The 20851-nt window shown below is 40.1% G+C and overlaps 1 protein-coding gene across 1 annotated transcript in view; it reads left to right on the forward strand.

Moving 5' to 3' along the window:
- The first annotated feature begins 16114 nt into the window (after window positions 1-16114).
- Window positions 16115-20851, forward strand: part of LOC134443468 (receptor-type tyrosine-protein phosphatase S-like) — a 33714-nt gene continuing 28977 nt past the window's right edge. Inside the window, exon 1 of the mRNA XM_063193246.1 lies at window positions 16115-16247. Within this exon, the coding sequence (XP_063049316.1) occupies window positions 16115-16247 (133 nt within the window). The remainder of the gene's footprint in view (window positions 16248-20851) is intronic.

Here is a 20851-nt window from a genome sequence, read left to right on the forward strand (position 1 = left end):
TAGCCTTGCCAAAACTCCGCTAGCATAACAAAAGAATTAGCTAAGTTGCCAGGGTCACATTTTCATTTCAAAGGGCACACACGTACACAAATAATCGAAAATAAGCACACAAATGTACCATGACACACAGAACAGATAACCATGGGGCTCATGGTGCTCTTCCCACTCCTGGGGAAACTTAGGTATTAATGAAAGAATGCTAAATAATCGTAACTAGCGTTAGCTAGCCAAGCTAAATAATTGTTGCCACCAGTTTATGTTACATAGACACTGGCTTACAATAGGCCTACTTAACTACACTAACCACCTAGAAATAAAAATACATACCATTGAATACTTGTTTGGGGGCAAAGTCCTTTCGGTGTACGTTTTTAATCCATATCTTGCGAATGTCTTCATCCTCAGCACGGCCGGGGAAGCGGTTTACACCGTAGGGCACACAACAAGGACAATCCTCTTTAAACTGTGGACTATGAAGCGCACATACGCTCTTTTTCCACATTTTTAGCGTTCTGCTGTTATTGTGACATCCGATTACGGCACACGTTAGTCCAGATCCAGACATATTTGTACAAAGATGATGTGAAAGTCAGGAACTTCATACGCTTCAATTACGAGTTTACGTCAGGGAGCACTTCAGTAATGGCTCTACTTCCGGTTATTTCCTCTGATCGGTGTATAAAGATCTATGGTGGCTTCGCACTAGTAGCCTTCTCTGCGTAATAGAAGCGCAATGTCTTCAACCTTACGCTCGAACGCCGGCTGATGTGATTGGCTGAGCACATTTGTGTGTCATATACCGTCAGGACAGTCTCAAAAATCCACACACAAATACAATGGAAGTCACAAATATGTATAGGGTTTGCGAATATATGTAGATCGGTTTGCAAATTAATAGAACTGCGCTGGCATTTGTGAATGGGGTTACATTCATTTGTGCATCATGAATTATATTTGTGAATGTTGTTACATTTGTTTGTGGATCATGAAATGTATGAATTATATTTGCGAATGTTATTACATTTGTTTGTGGATCACGAAATATATTGGTGAGTGGTGTGACATTCATTTCTTAATATTGATACTGTTCTCTCTCCATAAGAAACTCTGCCCTCTTTTAGCGATGTGCTTTACTGCACTCCTCACCCATGGAGTGCTACCAGAGTCTCTCTTGTCCATATTGCTTGTCCCAGTACTAAAGGACAAAGCAGGGAAACTGAATAGTATAGACAATTACAGACCAATAGCACTGTCTAGTACTGTATTCCTTCCAAGGTTTTAGAACGGGTCCTCATTACAAGGCTTGACGCTTTTTTAGTAACATCAGATAACCAGTTTGGTTTTAAAAAGAAACACGGCACCGACATGTGTATATTTGCTTTAAAGGAAATAGTTGCCAAATATGTAAACCAGAACTCCACTGTTTTTATTTGTTTCATCGATGCCTCTAAGGCTTTTGACCGCATAAATCATACTAAATTATTTATTAAATTGCTACAGAGAGGGGTAACTTAAGCCGGGCTTACGCTGTGCAACTTTTGCCACGATTTTGCCATGATTTGGCACTTGCACGACTTTTTGGGGGTCGAGCCAATTTCTTGCTTTCTCACGCGGGCCTTTTGGGGGGTGGGGGGTTGGGGGGTTGTTTTCACGCAGTGTAAATACTAAATGGCAAAACAATGAGAACAGTATGACATTGGCGCATGGAGAAACTATAGGCCTAGGCCTACATTTCAGCCATTTATATTTTGAGAAATAAGGCTACATAACATTTTACCCATGATATTAGTAGTACATTGTCATTTATATTTTTAAAAAAATGCAGTACAGTGAATCATTTCTGTTTACAACACAGTTTCATTCGTCCCTCATGCAGGGGTCTATGTAATGAAAAAAATAATAAAACAAAATAGGAGCAGAGATAAGAATTTAAGAGTACTGTGAAATTGTTAACGCATAGACAAAAAGGGTCTAAGAGGGTAGGCTATGCCTTTTCCCCACACACACAGGCATACACATTCTACATGAGGGGTGCTGGTCACAGGGCCAGTTTTTCAAAATTCCTCCCATTAAAAGGGCTGAACAACATATTACACATTTATGTCTATATTCACATTCATTACACATTCATTTCTATATGCAGCCCGATGTCTCCTCTGCCGTGTCAATGAAGGCCTGTCACCTAACTCATTACAACTGTAAAACAAAGCCTGGGGAGTGTTAGTAAAGTCATCCCAACTGTCCCTTCTCTGAAGGTTTTTTTTATTGCTCCCAAACCCAAGTTAACTACAACAACTTGACTAGGCTTTTTATCCCTCTGTCTTTCAAGCACTTGTGGATTTCTCTATAGGATGTATTTACTCCAGGAGGAAAATGCGAAGGAAATCGTAATTCAAATCGTTTTTAACAAAAACGGAAATCGTTAAAAAAAAAAAAAAAGTAAAAAAAAAAAATATATATATTTATTTATTTATTTTTTACATTTTCGTAAACTATGGCGGCCGAATTTAAACTATGGCGGGCCGCCATAGTTTCTTCAATGTATGGGAAACACTGGGTGTGGAACATCCTCCCCATTTCATGCATCAAATGGTGTCCACCAAGGTGGGCTTTTAACTCCTGCACTGTCTAATTTTTACATGAATGATGTATCTGTCCAGCTGAGTTTGTGTTCCACGGGCTGTCTAATTGGCAGCTCTGTGTTTAACCATCTCATGTATGCAGACGACCTGGCCATTGTGAGCCCTTGTAGTGCTGGCTTACAACAACTCCTTAAGGTATGCACTGAATATGGCCTCTTGTATGATATTAAATTCAATCCATAGAAGAACAATGTCATGATAGTGAGGAGTAAAGAGAATAAGAATATGATATTCCCCGTTTATTCTATCTGAGTGGTAGTTCACTTAAGGTGTGCAAGGAAGTTAAGTACCTTGGTCATATAATTTCAGATGATCTCTGTGAGGATCGTGATATATACCGGCAACGGCGAAACTGTATGCTCAGTCTAATATGCTACTTCGCAAATTTAGCATATGTTCTTTTAATGTCCAGTGCTCCCTGTTTAGAGCCTTCTGCACACCCATGTACACTGCCCATTTATGGTGCAAATACTGTATAAGAGTAGCAGCTTTCAGAAGCTAAAAGTTGCATATAATGACACCATGAGACTGCTGATGAGGAGGTAAAACTTTACAATAAGGTTATGTGAGTTATGACGGAATAATGACTGATTAATAGTGAATAAACATGTGATTCATTCATGCAGTAATGTTTACTCCATTAGTAGTCAATACATAATGATGAGTGACTCATGATTGAATGATAATGATTCACTATGAAGTCAATGTGGTATGTCAAAGGTTAATTAAGGGTGTTAGTTCCAAATGTTAATAAATCATGTGTTAACATTGCGGAAAAAGATCATACCATATCTTTCCAATATGAATCAGACCTTAGTTAACGGTGCATGATTAATAATGAAATTATTTGGTCAGTGATTCTGATTCATGGTCTGTATTTATGGTGAAATAATTAATAAATTATGTTAGGGTTGTTGTTACAAAGGGGTCTTGCTTGACCTGCTCCTCGTTCCTCTGACATTCTGTTCCGGGTCTTGGCGTGCAACCATGTCCTCATATACAAAGGTCTCCAGAGATGGCTGTTTGCAAACATGAGACACATGCCTCGCGTAAGCCACTACAACCAACAAACCCTGATCTGGAGGGTCACACAGTCCCTCTCCGAGCTCCCCTTCCTCTTGGGTGCCCTCTCACTCTTTCCGAGGACTGATTCAGGTATAACTGTCACTGGATCGATATGACATGCCTTTTATCCGCAGTGGTAATATTAGTAAAATCCTGCAATTAATTGATCAACGATGAACCACATTTTCTTTAAACTGCAAACATCATTTATGAATTATTTCACCATAATACAGACCATGAATCGGAATCACTGACCAAATAATTTCATTATTACTCATGCACTGTTAGCTAGTGTCTGATTCATATATGATCGGAAAGATATGGTATGATCTTTTTCCGCAATGTTAACACATGATTTATTAACATTTGGATCTCACACCCTTAATTAACCCCTGATGTACCACATTTACTTCATAGTGAGTCATTCATCATTATGTATTGATTACTAATGGAGTAGACATTACTGCATGCATGAATCACATGTTTATTCACTATTAATCAGTCATTACTCACGTAACCTTATTGTAAAGTGTTACCGATGAGGATACCCAGATGGTCCAGTGCCAGCTGTCTGTTTGTCCACTTAACTAACTCCAATATGCCTGGGTGTGATGAAATAGCATAGTTGAATCTCTGGTAAACCCGGCCAAGATTTCTGTAAGGTTCTCTTCTTAGCTCAGGCGTCATTGGAGAAAGTGTCTTTATGTTTGATTGCTGTAGGCCTACCTTGTGTTTTTCATTTATTTTATCCTTGTCTGTCTCTTATTTAACCTTATGTAATTTGTATATCGTCGGCTTGCTACCAAAACCGCCTAAGTCCGAATTTGGTCGAAATGAGATTTTTGCATAAACTTACTCCCCACAGCTGCATCCCCCTGCCTTTCCGCAAGGGTCATTGATCAATCACAACAGTCACCAGAGTCAAAAATCTGTATGTATAAAGTCACATACTGCCTATGAGAAAATGAATGACCAGGGACGTAGCTATAGGGAGGACAAGGAGGGCATTTGCCTGTAGGCCTAGGGCCCTCCTGCAGGTGGCAGGGGTAGGGGCCCTATTATGATCTTGGCAGGTGGTATGGGGGCCCTATCTATTCATCCTGGGGCCCTGTGCACAATTGTTCTGCCAATGTGAATGACTTGGGTAACTTGACTTAGCCATTTTTGAGGCAAGAAACAGTTTATTTACATCTGTTAAGAGTTTTTCTCTCTCTCTCTCTCTCTCTCTCTCTCTCTCTCTCTCTCTCTCTCTCTCTCTCTCTCTCTCTCTCTCTCTCTCCAAAGACAATGGCCATGTTTCAAAACTTCATCCTTAGACATCTGTCTGAGATAATCTTGTTACCACACAATGGTTGTTGTTAAGAAATTCTCTGCATTTATACATGTATTATTGAAAATATAAAATGTGATAAAAGTATAACCTGTAGTTAGGACTTTTGCTTTCTGTGTTTCTAGTTAAACTCTGTTTGGTTAAACCCTGTGTGAACTTTGTCCCTGTGTGAGCTCTTGCTGTGATTTATGTGACATCTGTATCAGGAGGAGATATCTCTCCCACGGTTGTCTCAGACAAGTTACCACTTAGCTGAACTATTAACTTGTATGTTTATTCTTCTCGTTACCTGAACTATTACCTTATCTGGTTAAACTAAAGATTACGTTAGTGATTACTTGTTAGGGCTAATAAAGGCATGCCACCACTGTTAGCAGACGGGGCTTGTTTCATTTCTGTAACATCTCTGTGATGAACAGGACCCCCATTCTGCTGCAGAATGTTAATTGTTACCTCTGTCTCCTGTGTGGGTTTTCTTTCAGGTCAATTGATAAGGTGATACAGTGAATTTATTCACAGTTGTAGCCTTACATTAATTTATGATTGTAGCCTTAAAACGAATTGAGCAATTATTAATCATGTGCTTTATTTGATGTTATCACAGGTTTATAGAAGACTGCCAGAGACTACATCATCTTATGACAATCTGTTATTTCATACATTTATCTAATGTTGTATAATGTAGATTTTGAACAGCATTGAATTGATGTCACTAGTGCAATACATTATTGCATACACAGTAGGATGACCATCTCCAAATGTGTAAAGGATCCAGTAGTGGTTCTATACCATATTCTGAATGCCACGGTCATGGTGTTGAAGTGGGCGGGGCACAGTTCTATGACCAGGTTACCTCGGTCATGGGCAAGGTTGGGAGGGTGGGGCAGTTCTATGAGCATGGAAAATAGCAGAAGTTAATCAAAGATGATAAACAAGGAGGAGACAGTTCGTGAGGAGGTACAAGGACCAAAGAAGTGCCCCACCCCTTCATCCTCCTCCATGACTGATGGGACCTCAACATGGAGATTGGAGGCCACTGCATGGCTTACTCTGTGTGGCACTGCAATCTGGATCTGTCCTGATATGAGCAATGAATGTATTACCACTGTGGCAATTGCTCTGGCACAATGACAAAAAGAGTTTTACTTTGGATGAGAATGTAAATAATGATTTCATTGAAAGCTAATAATATTTAATAATAATAATATTTAATAATATTTAATCCTGGAAATGGTGAATAATTGTTTTTTTTTTGTTGACCTTGTAACAATCTAGCATGCTGGTAAATCTCATGTCGACCAAAAAGACAATCTGTGAAAATCTGTTGGTCGACATGATATTTACCATCATGCTAGATTGTTTCAAGGTCTACAAAAAAAAAACAATTATTCACCATTTCCAGGATTAAAGACGCAGACGCCGACCTTTGTTGGTCTTTTGTCATTAAGGATTAAAGTTTGGAATAAAAAAGAATAGTATAACTATCAAAATATTGTGCAGTGCATTGTTCATGTTGTGCTGCATCAAATAATTTATTTTACAGTGTTTTGTTTTCCTTAGGAGCCATTTCATGTTTGACTTGCAGCTTCACTCAAAATAAATAAAGAAAATAAATTAACATCTTAGACAGGTACTGTTTGTTATAGACCAATGACACAGACAGGATGACAGGATGATGTAGATGCGGTAGGGGAGTAAAGTTCAGCAAAAATCTCCTTTGACCAAAATTATTAGGGGGGACTCACAATTGCTCTTTGCCCAGGGTCTCAGATTTTCTAGAACCGCCACTGATGTTTGGCGCCCCCTTTGGCGCCTAGTTTTTCCCTGTTTTCCGAAAAACCCCAAATCGGACTTAGGCGGTTTTGGTAGCAAGCCGACGATACTGTATGTATGATATGGACCATTGTGTCTGTCACAAATGAAGAATGAATTATGACTATGTGGAACAGCAACTACAAACCCCAACTCCGGTGAAGTTGGGACGTTTGGTAAACAGTGAATAAAATCAAAATGCTATCATTTTCAAAACATTCAATCTATTCATTAGATGGAGAATAGTGAAAAGACAACATATTAAGTGTTAAAACCGAGAAAAAATATTGTTTTGGGGGACATATATACTCATTTCTAATTTGATAAATGCAACACGTCTCAAATAAGTTGGGACGGGGATCAGTGAAATTTAGTAAACATCCAAATCAGATAAAACAACAAAGAAGAACATTTCAAAATAAACTGTACTGACGGACAATATAGGTGTCCAGGTATAAGATCATCACAGAGAGGCTGAGTCACTCAGAATTAAAGATGCAAAGGGAATAATTACCATAGTTATTACATACATTTTTTAATTCCCTTTGATTTACCACGATTGAGTGTATATAAAACATTTTTTTGTTATTAGAATCATTGTATAGGTTCACGACATCATGAAGTCATATATATTGGCTGTAGTCTCACTCTAGCACTCCAGGAATTAGAGCTATTGAAAATTGACCATATTAAGAATGCTTAATGCGTGCAAATGATACAGGGGTGTAACATTCTCCTAAGCACTTGAGCTCACTTGAAATAGACCCAGAAGACATGGGAAACTGTCCTTTGCTTACAGAAGTCAGCAGAAGTTGTAGAAGTCCATTCTTTTTGACAATAATAGAACATTGCACATCCTGTGCTACAGTGAAAATGGACCATCCAACTTGTGTTAGTGCTAACTTCAAAAGTCAGCCTCCATGATGGCATGCGGGTGCAGTAGTGCATTGGTTAAGATGTTCTCACTCATCTGTAGAGTTAAATACAGTGCTGAATGGTATAAATGGGTTTTAAACAGCATGAAAAGCCACTCATGCATTATATTTTGAAGGGAGATATTCGATTCGAGGTCAAATTGCATTATCTACTATGTTTTAACAGTTTGGCTCCATCATAAGGACCAGCAGGTGATAAAATGGTGGGCTTTTGGTCAAGACCTGTCACACTGTAAGCACTACAGAAAGGAAAACATTGCAAAACATGACAAGGAATACACCCACCATTTAAGCTGGTGAAATCATGTCCAAGATAGGAATTAACACTGTTTTTTTTTATACCAAATCATCTCATTGGTCAATGTAATTAACTGTTAAGTGTTGTCTTTTTTTTGTTTTTAGTCTTCCTTGACATTTGCTGCCTTTTATTGTCCCCGTCCCAACTCTTTTGAGACGTGTTGGATTTATCAAATTAGAAATGAGTACATATGTCCCCCAAAACAATTTTTTTTTCTCGGTTTTAACACTTAATATGTTGTCTTTTCACTATTCTCCATCTAATGAATAGATTGAATGTTTTGAAAATGATAGCATTTTGATTTTATTCACTGTTTACCAAACGTCCCAACTTCACCGGAGTTGGGGTATGTAAAATCGCCTCGTTTGGAAACCGGAAAAGCACTGTGAAACCAATAAGTGGCATATCTGGTCTTTCTAGAAAAAATCGGTGATTGCACTACCCTCGCGAAAATTCCGTACTACGCTCCGATGACGTCAGTGTACACCCTCCTATTTTAATGGCTCGTTCAAAAAATCGAGAATCCCCAGAAAGCCGACCTAAAACCTCGGGAAAGTGGGAGTGAACATTTGGTGACGCAATGTCAGATCGATAATTATCGAGGTTGATCTCTGGCGGAAGTATAGAAGAACGAGTTCCCGAGCTTGTGTTTTGTGTGACGACACACGCATCATCAACATGGCGCCCATGCATGCAACTGACATAAACAGTATCACAAATGCTAAAACATCATCTTGTAATCACTATCAACAACACCAGTCAATGTCATTCAATTGCAGATGCACATATGTCAGTAATGCTGGTCTCTGGCTGTTTAATTTAGCTTACTTCAGCTAAAATTATATGTCGTGGGTGTGGAGGCTCAAGGTGAGGTGAAAAAAAGAAAAGAGAACCAAAACAAAACACGCATGAATCCCGATTGTTCCGGGATCAGTGGCGTTCATGCGCCAAACTCCAGAACTCGATTGTCATGTGAGCAGTGTCGTCAGCTGTCTCAAGAGGTCCCGAGCTGGTGAAGGCAACGTAAGTCTCCTCGGTCACTACTGTGTAAAGCCTGCAGTGACTGACAAAGAGTGACTGACTGAGGGGGCGGGGCAGGGCACGCTTCTTCCTAGCGTCTGTGGCGCTATTTCAAAATAAGAGCCGACAGCACGATCGGACCAAAAAAAAGGGCCTATGGGGGCCATATACTGTAGCTTGTCCCCCAATGGCTCTCAGTTACAATTCAACATACTGTAGACAGATGGAGCCAAACTACACGTTTTACATTTACCTTCATGAAAACAGAAAGAACTGAGTTTCATACAATTTTGTAGCAATACCCTTCCAATCTCACAATTCCATTCTCCAAGAACATATTGAAAACCTATGTATGTTATCAACTGTCAATGATGCAAAAAAATATAAATAGCCAGGTCTATTCAGTATGCTGAAATAAGAATGTCATTGTATTGTATGTAATTTTTCCGTTGTTTTCACCTGGTGCCACTGACCAATTAAAACACTTGACAACCCCACAACCTTTTTGGTGACCCCATGTGGGCTCCCGACCCCTACTTAAAGAACCCTGTGCTGTGCATCACGCTCAGCCTTGTTCAGTATCTCTTCCAACCAGTACACAGTGTCACACGTGCCTTTGGTGATGGCTCACCTGATGTGGACAAGGTGCTGACATCATAGAAAGTCCAAAGTTGATGGGTGACATGGTACATTTAATAAAAAATGAATCGGACAGAAAAGAAAAAGGGGATCAGACACGATTATGGGAATACGAATTCTGGCACACCCACCCGGTGTAGGCTACCAGCCGACTGTAGGCCAAGGAGCTATTGTTGGTACATTTTAAAGGTAGAAATTAAACAAAATAGATTGGAGCCAACAAAACTGATTTCCTATATATTTGAATTACTTTGACAATAAGGCTTGCACATCAAAAACGTGCCTGGTTAACCCTGGGACTGATTTTACTACGCCCAATAAAAGAATAACAGACTTCACGTTGCATGATGATGTTGTAACAGTTAGGCCTAGATGACTAGAGTGCGCTCCCTTGCCAGGACTCAGAGTAACATGTACAGGGCAAGTTACATACCTAATGATACATGTGTTTTTTTATCACCACCTGCATTTATTCTATCAATACAAGACACAAGCAGATAATAAATCGTGGCCTTTTTTCTGGCCAGTTCTCTTTTGATGGACAGGACATTTCTCAGGGGTGCAGGACTTGTTTTTGAGGGGCAGCTCTGGGGGGGCAGGACTTGTTCCTGAGGGGGCAGTGCCCACCCCTGCCCCACCCTAGACACCGCCCTGAAGGTCACCCTAATTTTCCACTTACTTTTAGACTAGATTCTTTATTGTCCCATAGGGATATTTGTTTTCACAGCAGACTGTTCAGTTCCAATTTTTGCAATTCAAGTTGTGGACATCTATTGAATATGTTGAAATAATTCAAAGGTAAGTACTGAACAACCAGAGGTGAAGAAAATGTTTAATTATTCATCACATTGGTTAGAGTGAACTCTAACCAACATGTCACACATTTATTATACATGTATTAATCCATTTTTCTAAAGACATTCCTTTGGTTTATTACAGATTGCATTGGGCCATTGGAAAGCTCAGATTTCCCTCTTTCTAATGGTAGGTTTATGACATTTGCCGCATTCCCACCTTACCAACAAAGTCAAACTAGCTGCATGAACTTCAACACATCAGAATGACCCATTGTGAATTCACGATCAATTGTCTTGCCAATGTTTAAGTGTACAGGCACGCATCATATATCAGTAGAAAACTCAGATTCCCCTCTTTCAAATAAATAGGCATAGCTTCCAGTAATGTACGGGGGATTCTGGGCAGCAACTTGCCCAGAGAGTACATACATTATTATAGAACCACAACTCACTATTATTAATGCTGAGGGTGTATTTTGATTAGTCAAAAGTTTGGAGTAGGCCTTGAATAATCCTGATTTCTTGTAATGTGTTGTCTTTAAATTCCTTCCACAGCTAATTTTTACAACAGTTTTTTACAACCTTATTTGTTGTATGCATTTCTCTCAGAGAGCAATACCACAATGAACTGAATTTAAACTAAAACTGATAATGAAACAAAATAAGCTGAATTGAGGGCATGGTGGCTCAATGAGCTAACACGTTACCATTACGTTGGTGACCTGGGTTTGACTCCAGCCCGAGGTTCTTTGCCAATCTTTCCCCTTTCTCTCTCACACTCATTTCCTGTCATGCTCTCACACTGTCCTATGCTGAATAAAGACACGAAATGCCCCAAAATATCTTTTGAAAAAGAAAAGAATAAGCTTAATTGTCAGGGGGTAAGTATGGTGGCTGGAAAGTCTGGTGACCCTGAACTTTATAGTGAAGATAGACTATGTGGGTAGATGCAGATTATGGACGAGACATTGTGTGAGATTTAGTTCAATAATACATGGAAATACAGTATATTTCATGGAAATAATTCAATAATTCATGGAAATACTCAAGACATTTGACCTTTGACCTGATATGTTATGTTACCTTATTCTATGATGAATATTTTTTGTCCAACAAATTTCTTGGCCAACTCCTGATGGCCATTGGGGCAGTTTGTATTTTTATTCACCCTGCTTCACGGTGGCGCACTTCTCCTGTCTACAACTCTCACTCTATTATGTCGATGCAACAGCTTTCTGTCCCATCAGATTGGATTCAATCACAGCACGGAATACAAAAGGAATACAGCTGTCAGCTCTGGCAATGCCTGTTACATCCAAGTTAGGCTATTACGTACCGGTTTTGAGTGCAGTGAAGCATGTAAAAGATCTGCAGAATGCATATTTATAAGTGCATATAAAATTAGATGTGATCTCAAAGTAAGTAATGGGCCTACTTTTTGAATCACTATTTAAAGTAGGTTGTGTAAATGTTCTTGGCCAAAGTATAATAGGCCTAACAAGATATTATATGATAACAATGTACCTACGGTAATATAATAATATAATATAGCAGGACTATGATGTAGGCCTAATTCAATCAATAGTAAAGTATCTGTTATTGCCTAACCTAATAGGCCTACTTTGAATCACTACTTGAAGTAGGCTTTAGTTGTACTTGTGCCACCTGAGAGAATATTAATTGTGCTGCCAAAAAGTTCTTGCTTGCATGTGGCATACACTGGTATATTTGTGAACCTATAGAAAATAAATTGCTGTATCATCTTGCCATTCCAGTTTTCCATGCAGCATGATCAGCATGTCTGTGTTATGGTTGATATTATCATTTCAGAGCATTAAGCAGCCTGATTGGATGCTGTTGTACAGTACGCCCAAAAGTCTCAACCTAACTTGCAGCTTTTTGACCAGAGAATAGCTGCAGACCGCCAATAACATTCAAATGCCAACCACATCAACCAAACAATGTCCCTCTTTAATTGTCAAACCAACACCCATGCTATCTGAACACAGCCAAGAACATGTAGGACCTGTCCATGTAGGACCTGTCATATTAATAAAGACATTTTAATTTGGAGTGCCTTAGTCAGCGAATTTATTCTCATTTTTTGATCCTGGAAGTACTATACCTTGGACTAAAGAGCACCCACCCAAGAAGCCAACAAACTATCTGGATAAGAGCACGCCATACTCCACAAACTGACAGCCAAGAACATTTGGGGTGCGTTCTAATATGCAGACTCCCGTCCTCCCTTGCTCCTTTGCATGCTTGTGGCCACTCGATGATGTCACTAATAGCAGGAGTGTATATCAATATCTTGCAAAAGCGCAATTCGAATGTCATTTTTTCATTCGAAATCGGTATGATGAATGAAGAATGGGGAGACTTTATTGTTTTCTCCATGGAGGTCGAGGACGGGAGTCTGCTTATTGGAATCCACCCTTGGTCTTGTCTTGACATGAATAACAAGCATTCCCTGTGGAAAGGCAGTCTAGTTTTGCAACGTTACCCTGCTTGGATGAACAAGGTGAGTACCATTTTATTCAAAATAATAGGCTGGATGTGTCCTTTGGTTTTAGTCCCAGAGCCTATATTTATGATTTTGAGCCCAAAAGGTTCTATGCATGTGTCAGATGCATAAAATAGGTAGACGTATATATATGCTACTATATTACAATATCTGAAAAATTGGGGCAATCACAACCCAAAACAGAATGATAGCTATATACTATAATCCTAAAAAGAAAGTAGGGTATAAATTGGCTGAGAATCTCTAAACAGACAGGACACACTGGGTTCCAGACTTTGTAACCTCCTCCCCCCTCACTCACACATTAAAAGTGCACCCAACTTACCCATTTTCAAATCCCGACTTGAGGCCAAGCATTTTAGCAATGCATTCCAATATGTTGTTATATTGTCTCGTTCTTTAAATTGCAATCTGCCACCATACTGTATGTGCTCTGTTTCATCCCATATTTTTTTAAACTTTGTTTTAGTGATGTAAAGATTTCTTTTAACATCAGATTATGTTGTTTTGACTTTGTTTTATATCATCTTGTATTTAACATTGGCATTGTTCTATTTCTTTTGCTGTTGTTTGTGAAGCACATTGAGTTGCCTTTCTGGCAATGAAATGGGCTAAACAGAAAAATAAACTTGACTTGACTTGACACAGTAGGAAGGAATGTCGAAGTTCACTTCGCTCGGCCAAATTCAGGTGTATATGTCCCTGCTGTGATAATGTTAAAACTGAAACGTACTTTTTGCTTTCCTGTCTACATATTAATGTGGTCATACATGTAAATATTTGTTCATTATTTAGAAAATATTCGTAAAAAGATCACATTTCGCATTAAGCAGCAAAGTTTCAATGACTAGCATTTGCAGAACCTATTCTGGACACCATCCTACACAATGCACCTTTAAGACGAACAGAGGATTGGTGTCTTTTGACTATCAACTGAACTAACAACTGATGCTTCACTGTCTGTGATGACACCCTCCTGTCTTGCAGAGTTCCTGCTTGCTTGGATATTACATGTGGTCTGTGAATAAAAATGACTTGATTGTAAAGTTTGATTGTAGGAGAAGCACACAAAATATGCTGTGTTTATTTCGTAAAAATCCAACAACTGATCTGTCCAAAGTTCAACAACTGATGGTACTACGTAGTTGCAATGTACAGTGCCCTCCATAATTATTGGCACCCCTGGTTGAGATGTGTTTTTTAGCTTCCAATTATTTTATTTTTTTTCTAAATAATATGGGACCTTAATGGAAAAAAGGAGAAAAATCCAACCTTCAATACAAGTGCATTTATTCAGTTGGGAAAAAATCCCACATTAGGAAATAATTATTTGACATCAAATAATGTGTGTCACAATTATTAGCACCCCTGGTGTTAATATTTTGTACAACCCCCTTTTGCCAACAAAACAGCACCTAATCTTCTCCTATAATGTTTCACAAGATGGGAAAAGACAGAAAGAGGGATCTTCAGCCATTCCTCTTTGCAGAATCTCTCTAAATCATCCAGAGACCTGGGTCCTCTCCTCTGTACTCTCCTCTTCAGCTCACCCCACAGGTTCTCAATGGGGTTGAGGTCAGGGGACTGAGATGGCCATGGGAGGAGCTTGATTTTGTGTCTGGTGAACCATTTCTGTGTAGATTTGGCCATATGTTTAGGGTCATTGTCTTGCTGAAAGACCCAGTGACGACCCAGCTTCAGCTTTCGGGCAGAGGGCAACAGATTTTGATTTAAAATATCCTGGTATTTCAAAGAATTCATGATGCCATGCACCCTAACAAGGTTCCCAGGGCCTTTGGAAGCGAAACAGCCCCACAGCATCACTGACCCACCCCCATACTTCACAGTGGGTATGAGGTGCTTTTCAGCATGCGCATCTTTCGTGGAACGCCAGACCCACTTAGAGTGTTTGTTGCCAAAAAGCTCAATATTGGTCTCATCTGACCAAAGCACACGGTCCCAGTTGAAGCCCCAATACCGCTTGGCGAACTCCAGACGCTTGCGTTTATGATTGTGAGTGAGGAGAGGTTTTCTTTGTGCATGCCTCCCAAACAGCTTGTTGGCGTGCAGACAGCGCCTGATGGTTGATTTGGAGACTTTGTGACCCCAGGATGCTACCATTTGTTGTAATTCTGTAACAGTGAGCTTTGGAGATCTTTTGATTTCTCTTACCATCCTCCTCACTGTGCGTGGTGGCAAAATAAACTTGGGTCCTCGTCCAGGCTTGTTTACCACTGTTCCAGTTGTTTTGAACTTCTTAATTATTCCTCTCACAGTGGATATGGGCAGCTGCAGTTGAGTGGCAATCTTCTTGTAGCCTCTGCCTGACCTGTGAAGGTCGACGCACATCTGCCTCACTTGTATGCTGTGTTCCTTTGTCTTTCCCATGTTTAAGAGTGGATAAGAGAAATGGCCTCGGTGTCACGTCATATTTATACCCCAGGGAAACAGGAAGTGATGAATTACTAATTAAATGTTCCTACATACTCTGGTAAACTTTGTAAACTACTGTAGAAATGACAGAAATGCTTCAATTATATTTATTTCCTGGGAATTGTTAAGGGTGCCAATAATTGTGGAACAGGTGATTTAATGAAAAATAATTATTTTTTAGTCAGGGATTTTTTTATTTTCTTACAATTCATTTGAGTTGAAGGCTACATTTTCCTACAATTTTCAGTGTGACAGTATTCTTCTGCAATAAACACTGAATTTATTTTAAGGCTTTTAACACATCTCAACCAGGGGTGCCAATAATTATGGAGGGCACTGTAAATGTCTGTCTAATAATGATGCCTACATGTCTTATCAGAGTGCCTGGCCATCGTAATTGAAGCAATCTACTGTATCCATCCCCTGCCCACTGAAAGGTACTGTTGTTTCTCCCTGCCTCTGTTTAGTCTTTCTGTATACTGTGTTTGTAGGCCTACCGTCTGCATGGTTTCACCTGTAAAGCGCTATATAAAAAAACATAATTATTACTATTATTACTATCATTATTATTATTATTATTATTATTATTATTATTATTATTATTATGCATTAGGTCATGACTCCCCAGACAGTAGGAGGCCTTTCGGCTCCGGCCAAGCTGACCTCCAGACCGGGCCGTTCTCCTCTGCTGCTCCTCCTCCTCCTCACCGTACTCCTGCTGTCTCTGCCCAGCCTCTCTGGCGCCTCAGGTAGGCTACAACAGAGCCTGTGTGTTTGCTCATCATTTCTGCACTCATCCTGTGTGTTTGACACACAGACACAGTCATGTTTGTTAAAAGTACAGTACAAAACAAAATGGGTGAAAAGGCCCTACAGGCTCTGCACGAGTACACTATAATAAATACTGTGTAGCCTATTGACCCAGTCTGCAACTCTGGGCCCGCCCATGAAATCGTTTGTTTTCCCACAAGTTTGCTCCACCCACTGTATGTAGTGGCTAATTAATATGCCTAATGATGGGCAGTGATTGGCACCGCACGGCCACAGGTGGAGCATTCGGAGGGGATAACATTGCAGTCTCATGGGCGGGCCAGAGGAGCCGACTGGGTCAATACTGCCGTACAAAACAAGAACGCAGTAACACAGATCCCCCCCCCCCCCCCCCCCCCCCCCCCCCGAAAAAAACCTGCAATATTCATGTCTTCTTTTTACCACAATAATTCAGTTACTGCGTTCTTGGCTGGTATTGCTGTCTACCCCCAAAGCACTGCTTCAATGGAAAGTGCAGTAACTACACGTGACTTACTGTTTGTTTGGCTTGTAAGATGTAACTGTAAAAAATGGTGCTAGTTATGGAACTCTGAAAGGACTGTATAGGGCTGGTCCAGGGAAAAATAGTAAACTGCACAGGTTGTCTGGCCTGAACAAAATGAATTATCCCAAATGAAGAGACACACACACATTGTAGGGAACCCTTGAAACCATGAACCGTGGTTTAGTTCTCAAAGACGCACGGCATAACACAGAGAGGGGACATTAGGAGTCTGAGATGACCGTGAAAGGAAGAGGGAAAGAAACTGAGAGAAAAGGTAGAGAAGACTCCTGCATTAAACAAACAGTCCAGCGTGGACTGCTCTTCTGGTCACACTGCGCTACATCGCATAGTTCCGACCCTGCTGACCAGTTTGTGGCGCAGAAGTCAATGCAAATGAGCTCGTGGACAAGGGTCTACAGCCAATCACAAGACACAATAACAACATGCTATGCATGTACTCACAACGTCACTGGTGCTAGACAGACACCCTGACGCCCGAATTCTGAACAGTAACCATCACAGTAACTTCCTTTTTGTAGTTTTTTCACCTTTAACATGTTTTTTTTCTCTGAAACGGGACAAAGTTGGACCAGAAATTTTCAAAACAAGACAAAGGTGTTATTATAAAGCCCATTTCCAATACAAACTCAATTTCAACCAGATATGCAGACTGTGTCCTTGTTTGGTACGGCAGTATAGTATAGAAATATAACATAGCATAATAATAACACATTATAATACACTATACTGAAGTGTTGTGACATTCTATTCTGCCATGGTCAGGGATAAATTTGGTAATGGCTCATTGTAACGCCGCATTATGTAATAACGGTGCAATATGTAATAATGTAACAAATTATTACATAATGTGGTGACAATCGCCGCATTGTGTAATAATTTACGCATTTCGTAATACATTTCTTGAACGCATTTCGTAATAACTTTTTTCTCATCTTGTAATAAATTATTACAAAATGCGAAATTTATTACGGAATGCGGCCGCAACTTTTTTTTTTGATGGAAATGTAATAAGATGGTGCATTATGTAATAATCTATATGGATATGTTTTTTTCTGCACTTGGATTCAGTAGGCGCAGCACACACACATAGTCTCAGTGACATGGTATAGTCACTGCCCTCTCTCTCTCTCTCTCATTCTTCTCAGTTCTCAAACTGCTCGAGAGTCGCGAATGATGCGGTTAAAACCGTTAAGAAATAATTTCACAACTTGTTGCGTGGAACGAGTCCAACGAATGTCTCGCACTTTCTGCTACATTACACCAATTTACAGCGACATTAAATAGGCCAGGTCTAAACACTTCACGAGGTGGTGAAAACTAAATTAAATATCTAAATTAAATATCTTGGATAGCCTATATAGACCTAGGCCTAACTAGATTTGTTGCAATACAGATTCATTTTCTAGAGCCAGAAGTGTTCCGGTGGACTGACGAAACCGAACACGATCAAGTTTGCAACTTCTTTCCCTCGTGCGCTGTCCGTCAGCACCACCAAATCATTTTTACCATGGTATTCATATGTTTCGCCATGGGATAGTCAAAATTGCCCACTCTGATACCATATTTATGTTCTGCTAGCCTATCTCGCATGCGCCTTTTTGTGCGCCCGATATAAAAGAACCCTTCAGCGCAAGGACAAGTTAGGCGGTATATGACAAATGTAGAATTGCAATTAATGAAATCTCTCTGTCCATATTCATTCGTGGTTTTAGTATCCACAAAAGATTTGGCTTGTGTAACATCATTTGGACAGTGGGGGCAGTTCATACATCTATGAACTGTCGTAACAAAAAAAGGACGGGACTGCTGCTGGCGATGATGTTTGTTTTTGGTCAATAACGTGTTGCGTTGTAGGGAGCGCGCTTCACTGTATGCGTTTTGGATGGCTTCCTTGGAATATTCATTAACTAATATTCACTTTCTGGATTTGACGATATATAAAGACGCGGAGGGACAGCTGCACACCACCTTATTCAGAAAGGCGACCTCTCGGAACACCATTCTTAGAGCAGATTCATTCCATCCCCCGCATCTCATTAGAAATATTCCACACGGTCAATTCCAGAGATTAGGCGTATCTGTGATTTCGAAAATGATTTTCACGAGCAGGCCGAGCTGATGGAGAAAAGATTCAGTGATAGAGCCTATCACCCTGAAGCCATCCAAAACGCATACAGTGAAGCGCGCTCCCTTCAACGCAACACGTTATTGACCAAAAAGAAACATCATCGCCACCAGCAGTCCCGTCCTTTTTTTGTTACGACATATAGTACACAAGCGACGCGGACCCGGCAAATTATTAAGAACAATTGGTCCATTATTGAAAGTGATGCGCAACTACGTGAGGTGTTCCCAGAACCACCCATGGTGTCTTTAAAGAGTGCACCCAGCCTAGGAGATAAATTAATGCGCTCTCACCTACAGGTGAAAAAGAGAGAAACCTGGCTGCGTAAACCCATTGCACCTATAGATGTATGAACTGCCCTCACTGCCCAAATGTTACACAAGCCAAATCTTTTGTGGATACTAAAACCACGAGAGAATACGGACAGAGAGATTTCATTAATTGCAATTCTACATTTGTCATATCCCGCCTAACTTGTCCTTGCGCTGAAGGGTTATTTTATATCGGACGCACAAAAAGGCGCATGCGAGATAGGCTAGCAGAACATAAATACCGTACATGTCTGCTATCAGAGTGGGCAATTTTGACTATCCCATGGCGAAACATTTCAATGAATATACCATGGTAAAAATGATTCTCTGCTGCGCATACAAGGCGTCGAGCATATCAGACCTCTTCCGAGGGGTGGGGACAGGCTAAAAAGACTTAATCAGAGGCAGACTTTTTGGATACACCAACTGGATGCCATGCGCTATCCTGGTCTAAATGAGGATATTGATTTTACTTGTTTTTTGTGATGCTTATTTGTACTTCTGGTCATTTTTTTTCTGTGGCATCACTTATTACCCCAGGCTATTTTTTAATCTTTGTTTTCTCTGGTGTGCGCAAATGTGTTTAGTGCGTAATGGGTCACATGTGGTGATGTCACTATTTAAGGGAGGCCTTTCTTTTCAATGGTGAACGTAGCCCTGATGAAGACCTGGTGAGGTCGAAACATGTCGGCTTTTTAATGTAACCCCAGCCCAGTACCATTAAAGGCTTTTTAATGTAACTTCCCGTTTGGACACCTTATTTTGGAGTGCCTGGATGAACTCTTCTCTCTACATGAACTGATCCCCGATATCCAAGAGCACCCAAAAACTTAAATGAACAGACTGAACAGATTGCCAAAATAATGTTCTGACTTTTATCTAAATTATTTGGTGATATCCCTCACAACAGTGCAACAGCACATAGGCCTAATGGCGAGAGTTTTTCCCTCAGCACGTAATGAAAGCTAATCGGACGTCTGATGACAGGTGGTGCTGACGGACAGCGCATGAGGGAAAGAAGTTGCAAACTTGATCGTGTTCGGTTTCGTCAGTCCAACGGAACACTTCTGGCTATAGAAAATGAATCTGTATTGCAACAAATCTAGTTAGGCCTAGGTCTATATATAGGCTATCCAAGATATTTAATTTAGACAGAATCCTTTCAAGCCGTGCAGCATCAACGTGGTCATATAGCCTACTGTCTGCACTTGTTCCGTTGCCTGCCTCATAGCAGAGAAGGAATGGCTTGCTGTTGTTGAGGATTTGTAACGTGGATTATCGAAACTGAAGACTTGATTTCTTTTATTGATACCTTTTTGTTTGGTATAATTACGGACAATGCAAATAACTGATTTTTGTGACGTTCGGACATTTTTGGAAGGAATATAATCGAATTAGTCCCGCCGCTTGGGTTATTGTTTTTCGCGTGCATGTGGATGAGCATAGGCTATTGAATTTGATTGCAGCCTAATAGGCCTACTGAACAGTGGACTGAAATTGAAAATAGGACAAAGAGTGGCATTTGCTTTGCAAGAAGACAGTCTCCTCACTCCACGGGCAAAAAGCACCATGGTCAGACCC

Source organism: Engraulis encrasicolus, chromosome 2 (assembly GCF_034702125.1).
Source record: "Engraulis encrasicolus isolate BLACKSEA-1 chromosome 2, IST_EnEncr_1.0, whole genome shotgun sequence".
NCBI lineage: Eukaryota > Metazoa > Chordata > Actinopteri > Clupeiformes > Engraulidae > Engraulis > Engraulis encrasicolus.